At 41.2% G+C, this 16586-nt stretch overlaps 1 protein-coding gene and 1 long non-coding RNA gene across 3 annotated transcripts in view; one reads left to right on the top strand and one right to left on the bottom strand.

Annotated features, from left to right (window-relative positions):
* Positions 1-16586, bottom strand: part of LOC121699815 (trypsin I-P1-like) — a 51024-nt gene that overhangs the window by 22622 nt on the left and 11816 nt on the right. For both annotated transcript variants that reach the window (XM_042082267.1, XM_042082268.1), the window contains exons 2-4: positions 12707-12727; positions 5047-5206; positions 1471-1739 (exon numbers count right to left, since the gene is read on the bottom strand). In XM_042082267.1, the coding sequence (XP_041938201.1) occupies positions 1471-1739; positions 5047-5206; positions 12707-12727 (450 nt within the window). The remainder of the gene's footprint in view (positions 1-1470; positions 1740-5046; positions 5207-12706; positions 12728-16586) is intronic.
* On the top strand, positions 655-15184 carry LOC121699825. Its single transcript, XR_006027046.1, has 3 exons — positions 655-666; positions 5225-5228; positions 15059-15184. It is a non-coding gene; the product is annotated as an uncharacterized LOC121699825 (long non-coding RNA).

The following is a 16586-nucleotide window of genomic DNA, read 5'->3' as shown; positions in this document are numbered from 1 at the left end:
GCCAAGACGATCCATAGAGGAGGGACGTAAGAGTTTTGAGTGAGTGACTGAGGCCGGCTACTGAGCTGGCGATTGGCTTAGCGATCTGTTTACATCCTCCTCAGGCGGTGGTTCGTTGAGGGAGATCAGCGGCGTCGGAGGAGATCACACTTTAAAATGGAGACAACGTACTCAATCTGATTCCAAAGGAACGTAATTATGCCTAGCAGTGACTGTATGAGTGGGTTTAGCAGCATTGTTGGCCTCCGGTGCTGAGCCTGTGTATTCCTCTTCCTCTAGGCTGCAGCGAGTGGGAGGAGCCTCCTGGTGCGTGCGAGAGTACGCCCCGGCCTATCATCGAGCAGAAGAGGACGTGGAAACGTTCGGACTGAGTCTGCCAGTGAGCGGTTCACTCGGCGCATAGGGGGGACTACTGGCCGCCAGCTAAGTGCAGGGATGTGCAATGGACATTTAATATGGACATGACTGTATAATTGTGGTGGTGGGTTGTTAGTTGATTTTGGTTGTGTTTGGTATTTACTGTTATTTGATTTTGGGGGATTCCATGGGTTGGCTGTGGCAGGGCCAATGGATTCCCCCATGTGAAGATTTAATTTTCTGTTCTGTCTGTCTATTTTTTATGTGAGATTTAGCCTCCCCGCAGGAGGTGGTCTGAGGGCTGCAGCAGTAAGCCGTATGGGGATTTGCTGTGCTGATGTAGCTAGCCTTGTGGTGTTCTCTATCTTGAGTGGCTTGTCTTGTACTGTAGTTTAGCCTAACCTTGTGGTGTGATTTATGCAACTGTTATACTTCGTAGCTCACTTGAATGCTGTGTATTGTTCCTGGTGTTGTAATTGCGTACTGCTGCAGAACGTGTGGTGGGAAGAGACTGTGGGGAGGTTATCTGTAATAAATATTGATAATCTGCACTTGTGTGTCCATGTTGCTTGTGGTCAGGAGGTCCTAAGAAGTCCCTGTTAGGGGAACAGAAAATTGGGTTGTGTTCAGACTGAGAATCCCCCCCCCCCCCAAAATCAAACCGGCCTTGTTCGGTCGCGACACGTGCTTGTGTGTTTGTCTGCGTATTGTGCATATGCATGCATGCATCCTATGGTTCTCGAGATATTCACAGAAAACTGTGTCTGCCCTACCCTCCTTTTGGGGGGTCCAGTCCAGCGGAGGGGCCACAGATCAAAACGAAAAATGATGGTTCCATGCTATCCATGTGGGGTTACATGCCCACCAAGTTTCGTGTACCCCGGTCTTTCAGTGTCCCGGGAATCCTTGACGGAAATTTGGACATGCGAAAAAGAAAAAAAAAAAAAAATCTGACTAAACCTATATGACCGCCGCTTCACTGCGCGGCGGTCATAATAAGACTTGGTTACATGTTATTAGATAAGCAGTTTTTGCAGTGTGTGTATGTGTTTATACTGTGTGTGTGTGTGTGTGTGCGCGTGTGTGTATGTGTGTGTGTGTGTGTGTGCTCACCTCCTGATCTAATCGTGCCCCAGCCGGTTACCCAGCTGTCCGTGCCCCTGTTGAAAGTGCTGCTGGCCGCTGCCAGGCAGACGGGGCGGATGTAGTTGGTGAAGGTGACGGAGGAGGACAGTTTGAGAAGGGCGATGTCGTTATTGTTGGTTGAGTCGTCGTAATTGGGATGTCTGATGACCCTAGTGACGGTCCTGGAGACCTCGTTGGCGTTGCTGCCCTGCTGAGTCTGCCGTCCGAGGAAGATGACCAGGCCAGAGGTGCTGGTGCTGCAGAGGGAGAGGAGGAGGCGTCCACCAGTAAACAACTCAGATCATAAACATAAACAACTCACATCATAAACATAAACTAGAAAATGTAATTCCAGGGAATTACCATTGCATGTAAATGCAAAAAAGCTGCTGTTTATAACATTATATTACTTACAGTATAATTATTCAGATTACAGACTTAAAGTACTCTTGAAAACCACTTACTTGGTTAGATGTTAGCTTAGAGTACTGTATATGACAGTAAAAATAAATTGTTAATTCAATATTGGTCAACATTCTTTGTTTTAATACAGCAGAATACAGCAGTATGAACACTTATCAACCAATGTAAGCTTGAAGTAAAAAAAAATCAGTTGTTGAAACCAATTTTAAAGTTACCCAATAATGATGAGAGAAACCAGATGTCTACTAAATTTGCATTCTTACAGAACTTGATAATGCCAATCATATTATCCTAAGACAGATCTATTTATCAGTGGTAATTCTGAACTGGCAGCAAGAGCTAGAGGTCTCAGTTAATAGTAATAGGTCACATTTGATGGTGATATAGACTGAAGAATAAGATGCAGCTCTTCAGATGATCAGTTTTAGACAGAACTTAGGTTAGAATCTTCATTTTCACACAGCACAGCTCAGGTCTAACAACAGAGGTCTAACAGCACAGCTTTCATAAAAATTCATAAACAGAAAACATTCATTACTTGAATGTTATGTTTTGTCTGTGGACTTAAATTGGAAAAATATGTCTTGTCTTCACCGTGGGATAGTGAGAAACGTAATTTCGATGTCTTTGTATGTCTGGAACATGTGAAGAAATTGACAATAAAGCTGACTTTGACTTTGACTTTGACTTTGACAGCTAAGTTTCACAGATGTCACAGCAAATTGTATGATTCAAATGTATGCATGCTTCATATAGTTGTCGGCATAGTCCTCCTGTTACAATATAATACTCAATGTCTCAGTGTAGATCTCAGACCTACGTCTCAGTATAGTTCAAGGGTATACTGCAGATATGTTGAGATATGGTCACATCTTTTTAGGAATGAATGTAAGTGTTAATGTCAGCGATGTATGGTTGGCAGGATGTGCACACAGACAGGCACACACGAAATGTAATACACGGTCACCACCACACTGGTCTGGCCTGGTCTGGAACCTAAAAGACAAAAGCAAACAAGTTAGAGTTATACCAAAAACAAGGAATGTGTACAATTGTTCAATACAACTTAGATATTTAAGTGATATTGTTGCACCATAAATTTGTAATGGTAGTTAAATATACTAGCCTATAGTATCGCAAACAAAGCAACATTTTGTGTTTTATTCATTTCAGTTTAAGGATAGTTGATAGCCAAACAGTTTCCAGTAAACAGCTTAGAACACTTTGTAGGCAAAGGGTGTGTTGTTGCTGTTGATAATCATAAACTGAGTCTTAAGGATGGACCATTCTGATATTATGTATCTTGATAACCAACTACAATAGTTTATACAGCTTGCTAGGTCTGTCATCCACATTTTTTCTACAGATTACGATGTAGGCCTACTCTAGGATGTACTACAACTGGGAAGCTTGATTAAATAAAGCTTGAAGCTTTAAATTTTAGGCCAGAATAATGCAGAAATCAGTAACGTTAGCCTAGGCCAAGTAAACATACTCTGTAGCCTATGTTGACAACACAAACGTTATACCTCAACTTCTGTAGTGTGTTTTAACAATACTTTGGTCACATGGTCCGTTTCCAAACAGTAACGTTATGGCTTTTATCAGGTCCCTTTCCACAGGTGTATTTAATCAAGAGCCAGATAGTATATGTACAATATGATTAGGCTAGACTACTGTATCTGGTTAACGTTAACGTTAATGCTGGTTAGTGAGCAAATGTAACGTTAACGTCAGTGATTAGCTGGGAGCAATGTTAGGTTTGATTGTCATTAGCTAACGTTTTTGAAACCTACGGCTAACCGGTCACTTTAAAGTTGACGACATACAGTAGCTGCTAGGCCTATTAACGCTGATAAGGTGGGTGCTAACGTTAACTATTCCCCTAACGTTATAACGTTAGTTTGGCTATTTGTGACCTATCATTTCATACAACATAATGTTTGACGGCATAAATGAGTCAAATGCCAAAAATCGGACCACTTACCTTGTCTGTAAGTAGAGAAGGACAGTCAGTTACGAGCAAGTAGCCTAAAGTGGGATCACGGCAGGCGATAAGACGAACGTTCAGAAGACTCACAGCTCCAGTGGTAGAGGTTGATTGCGTTCAGCTGCAGGTCACGTCATAATGCTAAAAGTTGCCGCCACAGCGGTCTATGTTAACTCAATGGGAATTTGTTGCTCTTTTATCGTAAATATCTCAAAAAGTATAAAGTTCACAAATGTAAAAAATACATTGTACAATTGTCCGTTACAAGACCTTTGTAGGAGTGTTTGAATGACGTCAAACGGTTCAGTGGTTTTAGTGTCATTAAACGTCAAACTTGGTCGGAAGAAGAATAATAAAAGACGATAATAAGAAGAACAGTGATAATAGTCCACTGCATTTACATGCAATGCAATAAGAACAGTGATAATAGTCCACTGCATTTACATGCAATGCAATAAGAACAGTGATAATAGTCCACTGCGTTTACATGCAATGCAATAAGAACAGTGATAATAGTCCACTGCGTTTACATGCAATGCAATAAGAACAGTGATAATAGTCCACTGCGTTTACATGCAATGCAATAAGAACAGTGATAATAGTCCACTGCGTTTACATGCAATGCAATAAGAACAGTGATAATAGTCCACTGCATTTACATGCAATGCAATAAGAACAGTGATAATAGTCCACTGCGTTTACATGCAATGCAATAAGAACAGTGATAATAGTCCACTGCGTTTACATGCAATGCAATAAGAACAGTGATAATAGTCCACTGCATTTACATGCAATGCAACAACTCACATCATAAACATAAACAACTCGCATCATAAACAACTCACATCATAAACAACTCACATCATAAACATAAACAACTCGCATCATATAGAATCATATATGTCCACCGGTAAATAACTTGTTTGCGTCATATACAGTAGAATCACTACACATGCACACACGCACGCACACGCACACACACTCACACACAGACGTACACACACACTCACATACACACACACACACACAGACATAAACACACACACTCTCACCTGGGAAAGCAGTGGGCGGCGGTCAGAACCCAGTCCCTGTTGATGAGGGACCCCCACACCCTCTCTCTCTCACACACACACACACACACACACTCTCACCTGGGAAAGCAGTGGGCGGCGGTCAGAACCCAGTCCTTGTTGATGAGGGACCCTCCGCAGAAGTGGAATCCGCTGTGCAGACTGGCCTGCCATGGCCACGCCCCCTCCGGCGCGTCTTGCCCGCCCACGATGCGCGTGTTGAGAGTCGCCTGCCCACACACTGGACACAAGGAGGGAGGAGCGTCAGTGGGCACACTAAACCCAGTCCTCATAATCACACTAAACCCAGTCCTCATAATCACACACAGTCCTCATAATCACACTAAACCCAGTCCTCATAATCACTCAGTCCTCATAATCACACTAATCACAGTCCTCATAATCACACTAAACCCAGTCCTCATAATCACACTAAACCCAGTCATCATAATCACAGTCCTCATAATCACACTAAACCCAAACCCAGTCCTCATAATCACACTAAACTTCCCCTGGGGATCAATAAAGTATCTATCTATCTATCTATCTAATCACACTAAACCCAGTCCTCATAATCACACTAAACCCAGTACTCATAATCACACTAAACCAGGGGTCTCAAACTCAAATGAGCTGGAGGCCACTTCTGCCAATGTCATCTGATTGGAGGGCCACGTCAGTGTTAAAGAATAATACAAAAAAGAGCGGCTATTTTCTAAAATGCAATGTTTTTTTCAAATACTGTATTTTCAAACACAAACCTTAGCTTATACATAAAATAATGATGAAATAAATATTAATACAAATTATAAAAACAAACAAAAAAGCATAAAAACAGGTAGGCTATGTGTGTGTTGCACACCAAATAAAAATATTTTCCTCTCATACCTTTTTTAAACCTGGCAAACTAGGCGTCAGGGTTAAGAAAGCAACACCATTGGATTTTTATATCAAATTTTTAAAAGGCCATGGCTTGAAAGTGGTCAGAGATAAAGTCCTACTGTAAATGTAAAAATCTTTGAGTATAAACAAAAGTTTATGAAGGGGGTAAATTTACCCATCTAATTTGCCATTGAATGGCAACCACCTCAAATTATGCACCTTTCAGTAAATCCTGGATGAACATTTGAGCAGGTTGACTTTCTTTTTTGTCATATTACCCACATAACAAATTAACAGGAAAACACCTAAGATGTATACCAACAATAGTAACCTATTACTAGCCTATAACCACAAGGCCTACAATAAAGTATTCTGGTCAAATCAGTTCCTATCACGGGTGACTCTGTAGCATACAGATAACACACACACATTCACTTACAGCAGAAAAAAGTAATTAAAAGTATATAATATAAAAACACAACTAAGCAATAAGGACAGTAGAAGATAAAGAATATACTAAATATACTAAAATACAAATTATACTAACACTTAATCTAAATCAATTCTAAAAACAGTATCCACATAGTGGTGATTAATCAATCAAGAGGCGCTTGCAATGACTGAGGCAGGGACTGAGCCTGTGATTCTCTGTGCATAGTAAGGTAAGGTGCTCTGTGTGAGTGTGTGTCATGGTGATAGTGCAAATGAGTCAGTCCAACAGTGCAACAGTGCAAGAATAAAGTATATATATCTATATATATAACTATTTTAAGAAAAGGTATAAGTGTGGCCACAGTTTGGCTGTGGCATGGAGGGAGGGGTTATGCATATAAAGCTATGTTGGGCAGAGGGTCAAAATAAGCATGGTATGCTTAGTGGACACTGTCATATACATGCAAAGACGCACCTCCATTCACAGACGCACCGTGACTATCACCGTGACTATCGCCAATAGACGATCGATAATAATCTCCAAAAGGATATTCTCCTTCGGAATCAGAATAGGTGACTAACCCAGCCTACCCAAGACTTCATCACACGTAAATGTTTTTCACAATTTGGTGCCTATTTCTGCTTCAATTTGTGCAAAACTATGGGCTGCATCGCTTCCGCGTCATTACAAACGCACGTCTTTGTGTTTCTCGCATGTAATACAAGTATTTACTGAAAACTTTGTGCAGCGATTTTGGGTTTGAATCAAGCTCTGGATGTCTAGCAAATAGTGGAGGAGAGTACAAATAAGACTTGGATCTATCGTCTATTTTAATCAGTATTTTAATCAGTATCGTTGTTTGTCGCAATTAAAAATACCCTCAGTCCTCATAATCACACTAATCACACTAAACTCAGTCCTCATAATCACACTAAACTCAGTCCTCATAATCACATTGTCGCAATTAAAAATACCCTCAAGGGCCGAATTACATTATTATTTTGACATACAGTGGGCAGTGCTTCGACTTGGCCAGCTTCACTCGCGGTCCGCGCGTGGGATCACGCGGTATCACGTGACTTTAATTTTCCCAGTGTGACGCTGCAACAACCCAAACAACCGGTAGATGGCTCAAGTGAGCAGGGTGTCTTGTAAAAAGAAATGGAGCCTGGAAAACCCTACACAGACTTCACTACAGACTTTAGGAGACTGGTTTAGAAATAATTTAATAGCCAGAAATATGCCTGCCCTGCCCTAATAAAGAAATATTTGGTTAACTGCGAGTGAATCCCGTTTGCAGCCGTAGAAGAAACGCAGGACAAATTAAACATTCTGGTTTTCTCCGAGTGCAACGATGATAGACAGACATCATTTGGACAAAATATAGAGCATATTAACCTCCGTTGCTCAGCCAAATGCCTTCCTGTTACGTCCTGTTATCACGGAGTTACAGGCGATGAACAATTTTTGATGGTCACAAGTTTACTTCATTAGTGGTTTATTTTTTTGATTATTAAAGAGTGTTTTTCATTTAAAGGTTTGACTTTGTGCTTATTCAGTAGAGCATTTAGTGCTCTTCCCAATCCCAGACGTTCACATTGCATGTTTGTTTGTAATGGATGCAACCGCGAGATACGCTTGTCATAGGCGCCGATACCGTGGATGCTCCGTCTCTCGGGCACCCACTGAAAACATCGAGCACCCACGTGTGACAGCTTACAGTCCCGGCTAAATTTACATTCATTTAAAATCAAACATCGCAGTTTATGTTAAATTCAGCATCTCTCATAATGTGATTGGATATGTTGCTGTCAATTCCCTACTTCATATACTAACCACCAATGAGAGCGTCTCTCGTATGAAAATTCCTGACACTTCCCACCTGAAGAATTAACGCAAGGCTTTGTCGGGTCTTCAGCCCCGAATGTTTAAAATGTATATAGCCCTGAATATCATTTTAAAAGTAGTCTGACAAAGCTTATTGTTTTGTGACACAGCTAAACACTGGTACCTCATAGAACGTCTATAACAGACAGCTTTATGCGCAGGGGAGAGAGCGCGCGCGCGCGCACTGTGCTTTATGATTGTTGCCTTCTGATGGTATCTTGCTAATTCACTGAACTGCATTAGGTGACACAAATAGTATTGCCTTTATCTTATAACTCCTTGTCTGAGCGACTACCAGGCCTATGGTTTTTAAAAGTCAGATGTTCCCTGACAAAGACATTCGAAAATTAAGAATGTTTATTGACTTGAAAAATACACAAATTTTTGCAAACTCCCTTCATTCAACCCTTGAAGACATCGCGGTCTGGTGCGCTATGTAGATCGTTTCTCGTACCATTTAATTTCTCAGAATTTAGGTCTACTAGGCCTACAATAACGTCATCACCAAATACATCTTTTATTTTTAGTTGATCAACCACAAAGAGTAGCATAGGCCTACTGTGCACAGTGCACTGACGACTGTAGCAGCCCAACGTAACCAGTTGTTGTAGATGAGAGGCAACCCCTTGTTTCAGATAGCCTGGACAACATGTTACCTGGGTGTTGCCTACATTATTAATTAATGGTAGCCTACAATAGTTAATTGATTCGCGTAACATATTAGTTGGCTCAAAGAGTAGGGAATCAGGATGGAGAGAGTCACGCGTGTGTTGCTTTTGCGGGATCGAATCCAGTTTAATGCTAGTTTTCAAAACATATATTTTTGTCCGAGTGGTTGTAATGTAGCCGAGCACTCATGGCGTATGAAAAGCGACTTCAAACCGCCTAAAACAACTTGTTTGTGAATGTCTGACAACTGCTGCAGCGCATGCACGCACAAGGAAACCAGTAGGTGGAGAAACCAGAAGGCACACAACACCGGAACGATTTTAAGGCTATTTCGCATAGGCTACTCAATGGTGCTATTTCACACGCATTATAGCGACCCCCACTCACTGGGGTTAGTGGAAGGTGTTAATAGACGATTGGCGTAGCCTACAGTGGACTAGGGCTGTCAAAATTGCTCAAAAATGACGTTTGAATATCCCCTCTAAAATAAACACATGTATTCGAATATATTGGAATATCTAGGCTATATTATTTGCGCATTATGTCAGTGATGCGCATCATGTCATCTGTTTTTAACTTTTTGTATGGTTATTGCTTGACAGGGGGGATCCCAAGCAGCTTTCAGCCATAAGGCATTTCCTAATTCACCTGACACTGATATTCAAAATGTTGAAACTATTTCGGCATAGCCTATAAGCAGTTTAATTAAATGTAATGTTAGTTGTAAACAAACGGGCTACTTGGTGAGGCTTGGCCTCACAGATGCGCTCGTGCCTTAAATGGCAATACAAATCTTCACGATAGGCCTATTAACTGACCGCCCGATTCACGTTGGCTGGGGGGCAGGGGGGGCCATCAGACATTTGTTCCCAAGGGTCTATGAATTGTTAACCCGGCCCTGCCCCCAACGAACGCAACTTTCCACCTCTGAGATAGCTGAAAAGAAGTCTAGAGGACTCCTAACTCACTAGACCTACTTACTGTAGGCTGCGCAAACCACAAGCCTGCATTCGAGGCAGGCCTTCTGTTGAAGAATTTTATATAAATCCTGCGCTAACAGTAATCCTCCTACCCCCGCTACCACAGCTGTGGATAGTGTGGCATGCTCACGCTTTATGTCTCCTTCTTGCAAACTAGGCCTATAGCCCAACCATTTACATCTTCAAAAAATAACAACTTGCCAGATATGCCTTCATAAATTTGGGCTTCATTCAGCATTTTGTTCTTCCACTGGAAATGACTCTTCTACATTTGCTGCCTGCTGCATCCTTTCTGTTTGTATTGTTTAGAAAATGTTTGACGTCTTGAGTTAATGCATTAAACATTGTTTGCTGGTAACCAGCCACAAATAGCCTACAGATTCTTGCGTGCGTTCTCTCCAAAATGTGCCCGTTCTATAGGCTATCCAAGTGCATAATTCTGCGGCATAAAGCAGATGTATTTGTGTATTGTACCGAAAAATAAAAATAACCTGTCAAGCAGTCAATTGACTACATTGCAGTCAATAAGAAGTGCAAATTATGAAACCAAGACGTGGGTCATAGTTGTCTAAGCCTCTGCTGTGAGGCCAAACCCATGAACAAAGACGCATTGATATATGCAATAGTTTTTTTTTTTGGCGAAACAAGCTCACAGCCGAACAAGTCATACTGAAGGGAGAGGCAACTGGCATGTGATCTCCCCACGGGCCAATGGATGTACAAGTTTTCTCCTGTGCCTACGATATTTAATCCAGTGTTTTGTCAAGTTGCAAAATGCTATTCGTTTTAACGAATTTTTATGATAGTATGAAGTACTTTTTGTATAGGGTACTATCTTAATTGCTTTATACTCAATACTTGACCAATGCCTATTGCATCTGTCTATTGAAAGTGAGAATGTGGCATGTGATATACTGTGTAGGCTTCATAAAATAAAATAAACAGATTGCTAATGGCCTACAAGCTGATCTGGGGGGCGTTTCCCGTACAACTACGGAGGTTAGCTTTTTACTAACAGGATGCATCGTTCAACTAACCAACATGTAAGTTACGACTGTTTCCCAAAACTGTCGTACTTACATAGTACTGTAAGTTTGGACCATGATAGTTTCCAAACTTCAGTAGTCTGGACTAAGGTGGTTAATGACGTTTAGTAGCACGTGAACGGGCACCTGCACATACTTCTGTGGCGCATTGCGTTAAGGCCGGCAGATGACAGCCGCCGTTGCACAGCAGTTACCAGTCCCCTGTCCAAGAGTTCGAATCTGGGTTAAGACGTTGACAACAATATTGACATCGTTGTTTACCTAAGTTTATCTTTTGTGCAGATCATATTATCAAAATCAGAATCAGCCTTCTTGGCTTGGTTTGCGTAAACTAACAAGGACCCCCCCCCTCCTTGAAAATCAAAGGCTACATATTCTCAGCTGACTCGTCAAAAAGTGCGCACCACCTTATTATTATCTGCAAGTGTGTGACTTTTACTTACGTGCACATGGCTGCAAATTGACTTTTAATTTATGTATTTTCTGCCTTGGGCATTTTAAAATATGGATGTATGGTGGTTAGAAGTGTAAATATCAATTAGAAACCTAAATATATTCATAATTATTAATTTGCAAACAAATAACTGGCGTCAGTGACGTCTTTGACATGAAGATCCCTGGAACTATGCTTCTAGCATTCTACCACAGGTCGAGAGGTGTAGTTGTAACTACACAACTTTACGATAGTGGTTGCGAACGTTCGTTGCTACTATGGTTTTGGGAAACACTAACGTAGTGGAACGATGCATTGGACTATGTAAGTTCCAAATATGAATGTAATTCTGCGGCATAAAGCAGATGTATTTGTTTATTGTACAGAAAAATAAAAATGACATGTCAAGCAGTCAATTGACTACATTGCAGTCAAGAAGTAGGACAAATTAATTTACGAAACCAAAACGTGGGTCATAGTTGTCTAAGCCTCTATTGCGTAGCCTGTTAAAAAAGTCGCCAGATAGTATTAAATCGGCAACAACATTGTTTTCTGCAGAAGCCTACCCAAGGCTACAGATTAATTCTGAACAGTTATTTCTCTACTGGCTCAATTATCACACCACTATTTCTGATTTGCGTAGTTGCGTTAACCCCAACACTGACAATAATGTAGACAGCAAATTTCGATTTCGATATTCGTTACCACCGTGTAGTCAAGCCTTAAGCCATACCCAAGTAGCCTAAATCGAGGTAATGTTTAATTATGCATGATTTATTTTGTTATTGAATTCGTAGGCTGGGATTACTCTCGGCAACAATTATATCCTGATCCTGCTTTTTCAGAAGGGACCGCAGGCAGAGCGATGTACAGTGGTAGAGCGACGCACAGTGGCTGAAAGTGGTACTAAAGCTTCACGCAGCTTCACGCCGCGTAATGCGCGAATGAAGTAGTCATTTGAAAGCGATGCCCACTGTAGGTCGCGGGCCGGGAGTTGTAGACCCCTGCACTAAACCCAGTCCTCATAGTCATACTTAGTCCTCATAATCACACTAAACTCAGTCCTCCTAATCACACTCAGTCCTCATAATCACACTTAACTCAGTCCTCATAATCACACTAAACTCAGTCCTCATAATCACACTAAACTCAGTCCTCATAATCACACTAAACCCAGTCCTCATAGGCACACTAAACTCAAGCCTCATAATCACACTAAACTCATAATCACACTAAACCCAGTCCTCATAAGCACACTAAACTCAGTCCTCATAATCACACTAAAGTCAGTCCTCATAATCACACTAAACCCAGTCCTCATAATCACACTAAACCGAGTCCTCATAATCACGCTTACCGTCTAACTGTGTGGGTTTATGTGTGTGTGTGTGTGCGTGTGTGTGAAGCTTACCATCTAATTGGGCCGACACATCTGAAACAGAGAACAGAGCATTACACAACAGTTAGAGATTAGAGATTTCAAATGTGCGTGTGTGGGGTGTGTGCATGTCTGTACCTGTGAGCGTGTGTGTACCTGTGTGCGTATGTATGGTGTGTGTGTGTGTGTAGGGTGTTTGTGTGTGTACCTGTGTGACATGTGTGTGTGTTGAGAAGTTGTGTGAGCAGATTGGATTAACACATGAATTATGAATTGTGTGTGTGTGTGTGTGTGTATGCGTGTGTGTGTAGGGTGTGTGTGTGTGTGTGTATATGCGTGTGTGTGTAGGGTGTGTGTGTGTGTGTAGGGTGTGTGTGCCTGTGTGTGTGTGTGTAGGGTGTGTGTGCCTGTGTGCGTGTGTTAAAAGATGTGTGAGCAGATTGCATCGGAGCAGATTAATTAAGGTTTTGCACCTCCGTTCTAATGTTATGTCACCGTTTGTTTACAACTAGAGTGGTAGGCAAGAATGGTAGGCAAGGCACTTGCAGAGTGGTAGGCAAGCCTACAACAGTCAGGTTGCATAGGCTACACATAGTTACAAATAGCTTCAAAATTGAAATTTTAATATCAATTATTCCACTGCTTGGTTGAATTTCCCTTTGTCCTGCGTAATTTAGAACGACCATTAACCGTATGTTTTATTTGCACACCTATGAAGTAGATCCATTTTTGTTGGCCGTATCACACTTGTATATTAATTCGTCGAACTCGTTGTGAAGTTTAAATGAACTGTCACGTTGCATCCGAGCTATAAAATGCAGACGTTCAGAACATAGCAACATTGTAGCATATGACGGAGGTGGCTTTTAGCTAGATTGATGACAGCAGTAAAATAGCGATGTTTCAAAGCTAAAGTTCATCAGAATCTTGGGATACGCCCGCTTGACAACGGGAGAGATAGAACTAACGACTGGCCTTTGGCCGTAGCAACCATCCATTTAGAACTAGTAACGGCAGTTTGTCCTGCAAGTTGAGAAATTAGTTGATGTGTGTTGGAAGAAAGTAGTTCTACAAACAAGACAGTTTTAGCGATTAAAATGTTTAAATTGTAACAGGAAATGAACACAACGTGGCAACAGTGGAATAAGCGGGATAATGGACTCGACGGTGGGGCCGTTTTACAACCTTGACCGTGCATTAACTTCTGTGAACAGACCACCGTGTCGTCCATTATCCCTTACATATTGACCGGGATGCCGACCACTTGTGTAGGCCCTAACAGTTGGTTTTACAATAAGAAGCAAAAAGGCGACGAACGACCATTTAGCCTACCTATCCTCATGGTTGTGGAGGATGATCGTAGCAGCTGTAAAGTCTTTTATTCTCAAGATGGCCTAATGGTGTAGCCTGGGCTACTGTCTACTAAGACGTAGGCTAAAATAAAAACTATCTACAGTCATCCAAAAATGAATTGCCAGAGATAGGCTATGAAGGGGAAAAAGTGCAGCATTTTAAACATGGCAAGAATATTTTTACCGGAACAGTTTGTTCTAATTTGTCTCATTTAAAGGCTGAGCTAGCATAACAGCCTAATATAGCCGATGCTGCAATGGATAACTAATTAAAAGTTTCATACAATTAATGAACTTTATCACTCACATTCTGAGTTTTTCTGGGTGGTTATATATCCATGCAGATCGTCTTTGAATAAGCCATAGCTGTTATATGTTATAATATGTTACAGGATTCATGACTTTAATGCCATTAATGTTACATGATGACTGACGCTGGCTATAACTGTAGGCTACCGTTTTAACGTCTGCTGAGTCTACGGCCTACCAAAACCTGTCGCTGTTCAGTTGAAGTTAAATTATCAAATATTGTTTGATTTTGTGTCAACTTTCAGAGGGAAGACATTCTTTCACAGCTTCTAAGAAAGTCTATCATCTTCATGTAAACCGAGTTTTAAACAGAGAAAAAAAGTTAGGCTACCATTAGGCTACATGCAGGTTCTACCATAACGTTATCGATGCACCAAATCAGGGCGATTTTAGCGAAATAACGTTCCTGTGACAGGCTATCAAATATTGAACAATGGGATAACGTTTCATCATCACCTTTATTGATGCCTGAAATGTAGACATTGCTGAAATTCAGAGATGTAGCCTACTGAGAGGCAGCTACAGACAACGATGTTCAATGGGTTCAACTTGTCCCTTGGCTACCAGGTGGATGTAAACAAAGCTATAGAACCTAGAATACGTCACATGAAAAACGTTAATTGACAGCTTCCTAGTTTCCTATCGCAAGAACGCCTTTATGACATCATCAATAACACACCTGGCATGACCTGAAAATTCTGTTCTGACTCAACAGGAAGTATAGGGTATAAAGGTAGAGTTGTGACAATGGGTTAAGGACAATTCGTTAAGGTCACATGGTTCATGTAAACTTCAAATAGTTCCCGGAAGTGATTGACAATGGATTAGAATGCATTAAATAGGCAACTGTTCAGTATATATACTCTTTTGAGCCTGTGAGGGAAATTTGGTCTCTGCATTTATCCCAATCTGTGAATTAGTGAAACACACACAGCACACAGTGTAGACACAGTGAGGTGAAGCACACACTAATCCCGGCGCAGTGAGCTGCCTGCATCAAGAGCGACGCTCGGTGAGCAGTGAGGGGTTAGGTGCCTTGCTCAAGGGCACTTCAGCCGTGCCTACTGGTCGGGGTTCCCTCCGGTTACAAGTCCGAAGTGCTAACCAGTAGGCTACGGCTGCCCCACAAACTGACTAGAGCTCGACCGATAAAGGATTTTGAAGGCCGATACCGATACAAATATTTGTTGATTTAAAAATCCGATATATCGGCCGATATATATATATTTTATCAGAAACACGCAACAAAACATTAACAGATTTCCTTAACATTAATTATTTGGGTAACACTTTATAATAACTACACACAATTCATCATTTGTTAAGCCTTTGTTACTTAAAAGCAGCTCCCTGTGGAGTGACCACTGACCTCACCACTACTACTCTTACACTTACAGCAAATGAGCTGGACAGAAGGAGAGGGGGAGAGAGAAGAAGTCTAAAATGGAATCAAACACACTGCAAAGAGGTTAGATATTCTAATTTCACCACTTTCCACTGACCTGGTTGCTAGATCACTCCTGCTTCGCTCAGCTGCGTACTCCAGGCTGGCTCTTTCCATATGATGCGACATTGCATGTGTGATTGTTTTTAGCACTCACAAAGTGAATTCTAGATGAATAGCTTGTGGTTATCCTATGCATCTGATATTGTAGATTGAAATTGAATTTGAGTGTGTAGCTGACAAGCCACTAGACTCCAGGAATGTGATTCCTCCAATTTAATCCAGGAATTCCGTTTTTTTTTTCCGACCTAAAAATAAGACCTACGCAATTCGTACAGATCCCCTCAGCAGGGGGTTCTGTCGGTCAGAGGTAGTTTATATTTCTGTATAACATACTATTGCTGTTTTTGTGCTACTCACATAGGGGGGTACTGAACTGCTTAACCAGTTCAATCAAGACTCGAAAGTTAACTGTAGCCTAACTACCATGGGACATCAACAAATTAATTCAGCATGTGTCCAAACCAATTTAATGTCGTGAATGAACTACAAAGATAGTATAAGACAGAATCGAATTAAACCCTCTGAATGCAGTCTGAAATTAACTATAGTAATTCACACTGCATTATACCTGAACAATAAGCTAGTCTGACGTACGAAAAGTAAATTGAATGAATTCCATTAGTTTCTTTTCTTTCTGTCAGATAAGGTTACTTTAATAGACTAATAGTTAATGTTACGCTACTTATGAGACAGTGATTGAATAGAAGAAACATATTTTACTGAATGCCTGTGTCCAGTGATTTAA

This window comes from Alosa sapidissima, chromosome 24, assembly GCF_018492685.1.
Source record: "Alosa sapidissima isolate fAloSap1 chromosome 24, fAloSap1.pri, whole genome shotgun sequence".
NCBI lineage: Eukaryota > Metazoa > Chordata > Actinopteri > Clupeiformes > Clupeidae > Alosa > Alosa sapidissima.
The sequence above is the reverse complement of the archived record's forward strand: the minus strand, read 5'-3'. Positions and strand labels throughout refer to the sequence as shown.